Source organism: Zerene cesonia, chromosome Z (assembly GCF_012273895.1).
Source record: "Zerene cesonia ecotype Mississippi chromosome Z, Zerene_cesonia_1.1, whole genome shotgun sequence".
NCBI classification, from domain to species: domain Eukaryota; kingdom Metazoa; phylum Arthropoda; class Insecta; order Lepidoptera; family Pieridae; genus Zerene; species Zerene cesonia.
The window spans coordinates 3,020,206-3,030,644 of NC_052122.1; the positions used below are offsets into that span (position 1 = coordinate 3,020,206).

A 10,439-nucleotide genomic window follows, 5' to 3' on the forward strand; every position below is an offset into this window, starting at 1 on the left:
TATGTATATATAAATACGTATATACATTGAATAAACGAGCATCTGTTCGAAATTAATACCCTCGACATCGTCGCATTTCCCGGATATGCAGTGCACTCGAGCTTGCGTTGGGACAAAAATTGCATTGTTGAGGTTTGACGACTTCTCGCCTTACTTTTGAATAGTTGTGTTTAACGACGCTTTTCCCTTAGAGCAAAAACTTTAGTTCTCAGCAAAATAGCACTAACAAGTTCACATTATCACCTTAAGAATACATATATCTTAGGCGCATATAATTCAACAAAGTCAGTCAGTGTAAGATAAATGTCAAGGAAAGAAAGAAAAATCAAAGTCACGATATGCAGATACGTCGTTCCGATCTTTCACTCCTCCAAATCACAAACTTTTTTGAACGTTCAAGACAGATCTCGCAACTCGCAGACTGGTTATCGAAACTGTTACAAACTGTAAATAAATAAGTCTGAACCTGGAACGGAAGGGAGCTTTCAGTCAGTTGCCGACTCGCCCAACCCACGAGTTAAAAATAACAACCAGTTTTTATTGTAGCCATCGCGCCTCTGTGCGAGAAGGACAAAGTTATAGGGCACCGCAAAGGATCCAAAAGAGACGCCTAGCGTAACGGATTTGAGCGTTGTTGTGTGCAATTCCACCAGTTTCGTATTGCAGTCTGTTTCATGAAAGAATTTATGTACCTACAATCGCAGAACTCGCTACAGAGTTTGAAACTTTTCTATCTAAAATTTTAATAGTTATTACATTTTTTTAACGTAACTTAAGATGTTGGTGATTATATCATACAACACAGCTATTAATTACTAACATGATTAAGTAGTCAGGTTGTGGAAAAAAGGAAGATGGTATATTATATCAATAAAAAACAATTCGTCCATTCATTTTAGCATAAAACAACAAGTATAAGAGCAAACTTATTAATGCGGTACGTCGATAGAATCCTCTTCTCATTTCATAAAAACTGGTTTATGTGGCCGTCCCTTGACACAATTTGATTAAACGGGTTTTTGACTTTTCCTTCGTTCATCAGTACGTAAAAATACATCTACTTACTATCACTGAATAGTTTATAGTCAAAAGTTTTAATAGTTTTGATAACATCTATATCTATAGTGTTAGGGTTTGATCTAGTGCAAGAATCGATATTTCATTATTGATGATCTCTTATGTGCTTTTAGCTTTACGAAATAATTATTCTATAGTTAATTCACAGTGGCAGCAAAAGAAAATTTGGTTCAAACTGTATAAAATAAACTAATAAGTAATCACAATATATAACGACTATCAGCTGTAACAGCCTTATTGTTAAAAATTTGAATAACTTATTTATGATAACTTTATGATTCTTTAAAACTTCATTTCGGTGAATTTTTCATATCGCATTAACTTTTATTATCATATAAAAGCAATTAAAAGCAGTTGAATAATTGTGACATAAATTCCATTTATTGCCTCAATTCACGTTGCAAATTATCTGCTGTACTCGTTTCTTAACTAGGACTTATGATAGAGAAACCAGTTCCTTCTCAAACATGCACACATAATGCCTTTGAAAGAATTATGACATAATACCAAAAGATAAAATGAAATTTATTACGCTAACATAAACAATTGGTGTACGTAACCTAGATCTATTTTTCTTTTAACAATCATAATTTCAATACAATTTAATGACAGCATAGGCTTTAATGTTGAAAACTAGAGTGTTTGTATTCGTAGAGAGATCGGAATAAGCGAAACTAGATTACGTCATAATACACCAGTAAATGTCATACCTTTCGTGACTCTGTGGAGTTCTTTTGTGTCATGTCACGGCGCTATGATATATCTACTATGCCCTATTACGGTCCACAGCACTTATTTAAATTTCGTGTTGGGCTTGAAAGAATTTTTAACTATTCTATTTACTGATCGTAATATAACATCACAATGCTTTGTATTCCTTTTACATATGTGTTTATGTTATCTTTACACAATTTCACACGACAACACTTTCAATTATTTTCCATGAAGCTATTCTTTTTAGCCGGATATTACGTGAAGCACGACTAATTTACTTTATCATGACTAATGTCACCAGCACATTTGCGGTTTCCATTCACTACCTATATTTATACGAGTATTACACTCATTTCATTCTCGTCTTGGTATCTGTGCACCGATTATATTAAAATAATAGCAAAAAATACATAATTATTCGCAGACAGGTACAGCAACATAAATTATAATAGTTACTTCATTTAATTCTTGTTGGAAAGAATTACCTCGTTGCATGATTCGGTTTGGAAACTTGAGCATTGTTTAGTTATGGACCTAAATGGGAGCAGTGGATATCTTCTAAGTTCTAATGCATTTTATTATGTATCGTTATTGTAATGAGCACGCGATAGTAGCTGATAATGTTGGAAACGAGGTCAGGCACTTATTACACGACGTAAGTAGATCAAGGTCAAGGTCATTTTTACAAATCAAAAACACACAACTCTGTGACAAACAGCCGGCGTGCAAAAATAGCTACATACGAGTGTATGTTCACCTCGCATTCTAGAGCTATTTGCGGCTAAGATATGGCCTACTTGACTAAGATGGGTCAAGGTCTACCTTAGCGATACGCAACAATATATCTAACTGTAGCGACCTTAGCGACGGAGACTATCCAACATCACGAGATTCCAAACGATTACAGCTATTTGAAACGAAGATACGACCTTGGAGCGCGCATCAGGGTCGTCAAATGAAGTAATCGTGTCAACGAGATAAAAAATTGTGTGTTCCGAAAGGACGGGAAGAGGTGGGGAACGCTCCTTGTACCGACGAGTCGGTGAAACTTGGTCAAGGCTGGCAGCGCCCCCCGCCTCCTCGCCTCGTCATCCACGACCGACTCCGAGGCGAACCGAATACCACCGAACGCCCGCGCGCTATATCGCGCCTAGATAGCACTGGTGTGATCGTTACACAAGACAACCGAGATAAATCACCACCCGCACTGGTCTACACAACTGTGTCAAGATCTCCTCTACTCATCTGAAGATGTCGCTTATAAGATTATCAGTATGTCTAAGTAAACGAATACTTATTGAAACTTATAGCGCAAAAGCGCTGTTATTTCTAATAAGATATCCCTAAAAGTGACCGACCGCTATGCGCAAATTTATGTTTCGAGTCCAAGATACCCAATAAATTGTCTATTATATTACATAAAGGAGAATTTTGTATATGAAAATTATATGTTCTCAAACACACGATTTTACACAAACAACACAGTACGACAGAAAAACAAAGTCATACCTATATGACTTTATTCATACACATATGATGAAATAACCCTTTCAAAAATTACTTATTCTTCAAAGATGGCGTCAACCGCCCCCTGCAACTTCTGTAATAACAAGACAGGTAATACCTAAAAAATAGAAAGGCCCGGTGTACGAGGCCGTTCTGTCGAAACGTTCGATTCAGGTCAAGGCAGCGCGCCGAAATAGTCGGCTGGCGCGCGCGTTTTTATTGTGATCTAACATCTGTCGCGAGCGCCTGACCCCCGCGCAACTCGCAATACGTTTAGTATTTACACCTATTCACTCCTTCAATGAATCATGTCTCTCAATAATCCCTTATGGTAAAGCCAAATGTCTTGTCAGATTCTAATTGGCCCTTGAACAATCATACAAGAACACGCCGTTCATACCGTAAGAATCATCGAGATTCTGTATATTTTATTTCGTGCTCATACTAATAAAATTACGTAATTAAATATCGAGAACTACAAAGCCAAACATTGAATAGAGCATCAGTCTGAATACTGATTACATTTTAACTGTCGCTCGAAACAAGCGTGGCGTAGCAACGTTGTTACGTTGTTACGTAAGGTGGTGTGAACACAACGCTCGGCAAACCATGTAACAATCATTATTTGACCATCTCCGTCCGCCGATGCGCTTATGTGGTCACGTAGGGGAACATGAGCGTCCTCTATAAATGTTCATAATTAGATGTAGGTACATCAAACACATAAATTATGGTAGAATTTTAAAAAAACGTTTACGTTAAAATTTGTCAATTTTAAAATTTCATTATATTGTTCATACAAAGCGTCTACAATGAAGGTCACCTGCTGAGATTTCACTAATATGATCGCTCCAATATAAATATTGAAAGTACGTAATAGACATTGTGTAGTAATAATTAGACAATGTTAAGCTAATTCAATACGCGTAGTCTTGAAGCTGCAACATGATACGTGTTCAGGTCACATTTGGGTAGTCCATTGCGACAGGTCGAGCGAGGCGTCTTGTGAAATGGCGCTTGCGCAGCGCACCCCACTGAACGGCCGATTGTGTCGAAATGTACGATACAGTCGCTTGAGCGTACCCAACTCATAACAACTACCCTCGTTTCATGAACGTTCTCGTTTTTTAATTAGCGTTCATGTCATAATGTCGCAGGTGGGTTTCAACACTGAGCTTTATTATTGGTTTCAATTCACATTTGACACCTTCGATGCAGTATTTAATCTAATCTAAAGTGGATAAATCATTATTTCAACTTGCCTTTTAAATCTGTTTTTAGCAGACCAATAAAATATTTGCATTACATGTATTGCGCGATAATAAATACTTAGTAATAGTTAAGTCTCTGGTGGAGTCAAAGTCATTTATAATAAACAAACGGTGCTTATAAAGTTTAGGATACGACGTCAGTAATGGCATTACACAAGGCTCGGTTGCAGGTCGAGCGGGCGGTGCGAACCTCTCGCAACAGCCGCTATTCGGGTCAGCAACCGATTTGTGAGAATTGTGTCATCTCACACATGTTTCTATAGTAGTGCACGTCCAAATGAAAACTTTGATGTATCCTATCCTACTCCTACTAATATTATAAATGAAATTTTTTTAAGAATGTATGTTTGTTACTCTTTCCCGCAAAACCTACTGAACGGATAGCAATGAAATTCGGTACGTAGACAGCTGGACAACTGGAATAACATATAGGCCACTTTTTATCCCGATATTCCTACAGGATGCGGACATGCGCGGGTGAAACCGCGGGGCGCAGCTAGTACTTTTATAATTTGAAAATCCTCGTAAAACAACACATCAAAGTACAGACGCAAACTGATAAAACACCAGGTAGCGACGACTGCATGAGATTGACAAGTGATAGTTGAAAGTTCCCAAATTCTGCAAGCAATATTATTCAAATGTAGCTATTATATGACGAGAAGAATTTTTGAATAAATGGGGAATAAATAAGTCGTTATTTCAAAAGGGATACTGTTTTATATACATGAGCGTGAGAAGTGAATCCACAAAGGCGATTAACGATTCAATAAAATTTATATATGTATTTATTACATTTCACAAAATCGTATACATTTAAGTGTCGATGATTCAATGACATATTTAAAATTGGAAGACAGAAGAATTTGCAGCTAAATAAACCTGTTAAAGGTAGGAAGAGCAAATAAATAAACTATGAAAGGAACTTTAGGGATAGTGGATCCTGATCGACATCATGTGATGTGATTATTCTTAAATTTGAAAGTATGAAAAATCAGTTCAAAAACATCCAAAAATAAGATGACTAATATATATATATATGTACATGAAAGTAGGAATTACTGATGCTTGCTATGCGAAAACTTGACAAAACAAATCTATATTTTAAATTTTACACAAGTCGAATAGTTTAATCTCGTACAACAAGCGAACATTTTGAAGATTAATTTGTAGCCGTGTATAATATTATGTATTATACACATTTCAATGTAAGTAATAGATGTTGCAAACATCCCAGCATCTGGCGAAACGCGCAATGGCGAGTGGCTCACGCACACACTCGCAACCTTATGTTGCGTACATAAACACACAACAGGCAGCGCGCGCGCCGCATCGCGGCCCCGCTTGCAAGTAGGTCAGGGCGCTATGCGGCCGTGCGCGTTTTAAATTTAGAATGATCTGCGCTTCAAACTCCGCCCCATTCGATCACCTAGCTACACACTAAACATTACCTTAACGGTTAACTATGATTATTAAAACGGCATAAAATCACAGAAACCTAGTAGTGATTTGAAGACTTCAGTAATTTTTGACGGTATAATATAAAACAGTATGGAATAATACAAAACAGACTCCAATAATAAAACACGAAACATCAGGTGAACGTCATGTAAGAACTGAAGGAAATGGCATTTCTAATTGAATTTCGATACAATACGGTGTCATAAGCACCGAAAATGAAGAGAGTTAAAAATGGTTCATATTAATATTTAACCAACTCGTTACAATTACACATACAAAATAAATATCACATCTCTAGATGTTTACTTGCTGTGAGGCAATATGATGAACGTGTGACTGTTTAAGTGTAAGACAAAGGAGTTAATATTAACGAGAAAAGGGTAATTAATACATGGCATGCACCAATTCGAGTAACATAAAGTCATTCGAATGATTGGTAAGCATTTGTCTAGGCTATGTAAATAAAGTTGTCAGCAAGTAGTATTCATAATAAAGATATGTCAAATACTCAACAAAACTTATTTCGAAGAGGAAGATAAGAAAAAATACGATAATTTGCAATTTTTTTTTTATTATGGGCAAGGAGGCAAAGAAGACAAAAATGACACAGCAGATCCAATGTTCAAATTGTTGTACCACTACACTACAAATAAATTACAACAAATTTGGTGTTCCCATATTTAAATTGACCGAAATTACGCAAAATGCAAAGAAATTGCCAGTCATTTCAACATTTGTTAATTCAGAATTGTTTAATGTGAATTAGGACGAAAGTATTGAGAAATTTGTTGATAAAACAACCCCAGAAACGGTTCGACATGGCTCTGGTGAAACGAGTTAGATAACTCAAAATACAGTTATATTTCTACGTTTGATAATTAATTAAAAATTAATTACAACTTCCTTTTAATTATCAGTTATTGTAACCTAGATTTCGCCGACGACACGAAGTTAACTCTCCCAATTTGGTTACCGTGCTATAATAAAAGTAAATGAAAGCTGAATAAGTGTTTGCACTGATGAAAAAATATAATTCTTATTTCAACGATCTTATTAGGTAACTTTTTGCAATACTAGACAGGCGTTGACTTATTGCCAAATTGTTTTGAGCAACCTTTAAGTTAAGACAGAACTTGTAATGAGTCAGATAGTTTATGCAACTTAGTCTTATTACTTTGCTTGTTTGGTATTAATTTAGGCAATGAAACTATTTGTATTTCTACGCCTCTACTTGCTTTCAAATATTTTTATCTAACTCTAGATAAGATTCAAGTAGATTGTGACAAAACCTGTGTTGAAAAGTAGGTGAAGGTCGCATATGAGCTGCCTCGACACACAACGAATCAGTCATCAATTTCTGTTTATTCGTGGTAAGATTGTACATGAGAATGAAGACGTTGCTGAAATCTTCTCCAAATTGATGATCGATGTCATCAAACATATATTACTTAGAAACTGTTAGTTCGTGGAAAGGATACTTGAACTGGCTTACAGAAATCATGTATGGATAAATATTTTCTTCTAAATTTGTAGACAATTCTGCTAGAGCTAAAGAAAATAAGAAATATTCACTCACCTTCTAATTTCATTCCGACGTCCAGACATTTTTGGAAACGGCAGAAGGGACATCGTTTCCTCTGTGTTTTATCAATGTGACACGCGCGTTCAGCAACGCATGTGTACACCTTTTTATTCTGCACGGTCCTTTTGAAGAACCCTTTGCATGATTCACAAGTGAGCAGCCCATAGTGGTATCCACTCACTTTGTCACCGCATACGGGACAAAGTTCTTCAATCACATCTTTTGTGTCAGTTTGATCACACACAGTACCAGCTGTGGGTAAGTAGGCCCCGGGCTCACCTCCGGCACCTGTTGGGAACAGATATGAAGCATCCAAATTAGCGTAGGCAAAAGGCTGCGGGTCTGATGTGCATTGGTATGCGGCGCCTTGCGGCACGTATTGTTGTGAGGCTCCCGAGGGTCCACTGCCCGAGCCCGAACCTTCTGGTCCCGGACTTAGATCGAATGGGGACATGTTGAGGGACATGAGGCCTGTCTGCTGATCCATCGTCATGCTCGGCCGCACGTAGCGGCTGCTTATTACAAATCCCTACGACGGCGTTCAACCGAAACAACGTTCACACAGTCACTGAGTTCACTGGCGGTCTGACCGCAACACTATCTGCCGCTGGCGGGCTGCACCTGTTCAAGCACTATAGAAAGAGGCACATAAATCCAGCACATTTTGTTCTAAACAAATTTGGGTGGAGATAAGTTCGGGCGCCAAGCGCCGTGCTCATGTATACGATCGCAACGAAAAGTGTTGTTACAGTTTGTTGACGGCGCGCGCTTTTACGATCGCGACAAGTGTTGGTGTCGCGGCGGCACACGTGCCGTTCAAGAGACGTCCCGCGATCGACTGGCGGCCGGCCGGCGACATCGGCGCGCGTGCCGGCGCCTCCCGCATGCGCGCCCCGCCGCTACCCGCGAGCCCCCGCCCGCTCGCACAATGGAAAACGATTAGGAGCCCATGTAATAAGTGAAAGTGAGTCGGTGACCCACTTTCCCGCGATCCAGGTCTATGTTAGTGCGCGTTCGCGCGGTTGCGCCACCGCGCGGGCGAGAAACGAAGCGGGGGGCGGCCCACTGACCCAGTTGCGCACAGTGCCGCAGCAGGGCAGGGTTGCCGCGAACAACGAGCTTATGTTTACGTTCGCACAGCATTGCTTGTGTAAAGAGCATTCGCTCTACGTAACGTGTTGAAGCGTCAGCGCGGTCTCCAAAGCAATCACACGCTTACAGATTTCAACAATTCTACCAACAAAACTGAGGCGATACCTGTCTAATGCACTATTTTCCGCTTCTAAGATTAAATATTTTATTTCATATATTTTTGCGCATAGGTTATGCGCAAGAGTTCCACATATATTAAAATATGCTATTATCAAAAAATTAATAACTGCTTATTTAATACTACCGATATTAATAATAATGTTATTTCAAAAAATACATATTTTAAAAGCATATGACTGTCACAGTAACTATTTAAAGGCCAAATTATTATATAAGTTAGTTTAAACTTTATCCAAAAAAATTACACGTTTTAAAATATTCTATCGGTTCGTTTTTGCAGCGAATATATGACGCAAATAATACAATCGCATTGAAATATTGCTTGTAATAAATTTTACTAAATTTATAAATTTAGTTACATCATCAAAACGTCAAAAAAACGTAATTTTAATTACAAAATACATTTTTTAAATACAATTGATGTCATAATTTATTCCTTGAATTAACGAGACTGGCTACATTTAAAATCAATCAACTATGCGAGTATCTACAAATTACAAAGCTTGTTAACGATTTCAGCTCATTCAATTACAATTTATTTTCCTTTTGTGCGTGTAAACAACTTCACAATAGTTGCGGTTCGAGAATCATTCAATATCAAAGCGAAATAAATTAAAGATCTTGACCTGGATTTGCTTAAAATCAGTCAACGGGTCACGAACGAGTGACTGTCTGTGACAGCCTTGTGCCGAGCAACGCGAGCCAGCCTGTCCTAATGCACTAAACATGTCATGCAGACATAGATCAACACGTGGACAGAATAGAGACGCGTCCAAGCGAATTATTTACTATACCAGATACTCTCGATTCACTTTCATTGATTGAACGCTGAACTTGCAAACTTTGTTGCGTAGGAGATATCACATTATTTCATACGTCAGGTTACGTTTCTAGGCTAAGCGATTAAATATTGACCTATTGCTCGTTTTGCTCAATCATCTATTGATTAATGGGTCTTCATTTAAATGCACTACTTTGATTTGATAAAAATATCAAATATTTCGACACCCAACTCAGATCTCATAATTTGCGCTTGGTAACCGCTGCGAACGTGCAGAAACTCAAGTCGTCACACAGAATCATCTTAACCGCACAACAAAGCACCCTCATTACAGAGGAAAGCACATATTGCGTACATTGCGACGTAATGAGTCAATAAGTTTCGATTTCATAATCAAGACCTGAATACCGGATGAAAAAGCGACAGTGTCGGTGGGCACACTAAGTGTGTCATTTCGCTATCGTGCAGACGCCGCGACCTCCTACGAAAGCAAGAGTGGTTTGAGTCTCACGCGCAACTTTGCTTTCTTCGCATGCGCGGCTGACGTCACGCTTTCTCTGTGCGGTGACGTGCGCTGATGTAACTATCGTAATCCGCAACCGTGTAATAGACGCGCCGTCATCGATTGTATTATCGCGCTCGGTTCAAATACATAACACGGAAACGTGCACATGCGGACTTAATAAATTAATTATGCATTTATAGTCCGGTCAATTTAGACCAAAAAATGAGGGTGAAGTTACATAAAGTCCCAACAAGCTGAATTTCTGTGAAG

The 10,439-nt window shown here is 38.3% G+C and overlaps 1 protein-coding gene across 4 annotated transcripts in view; it reads right to left on the reverse strand.

The window, feature by feature from the left end:
- Positions 1-10,439, reverse strand: part of LOC119835633 (nuclear hormone receptor FTZ-F1) — a 74,026-nt gene that overhangs the window by 15,097 nt on the left and 48,490 nt on the right. For 2 of the 4 annotated variants that reach the window (XM_038360582.1, XM_038360579.1), the window contains exon 1: positions 7,606-8,472. In XM_038360582.1, coding sequence (XP_038216510.1) covers positions 7,606-8,104 — 499 coding nt within the window. In that variant the 5' untranslated portion in view covers positions 8,105-8,472. Of the gene's footprint in view, positions 1-7,605; positions 8,474-10,439 lie in introns of those variants that run through there. The other 2 variants (XM_038360581.1, XM_038360580.1) reach the window with 2 other exon arrangements.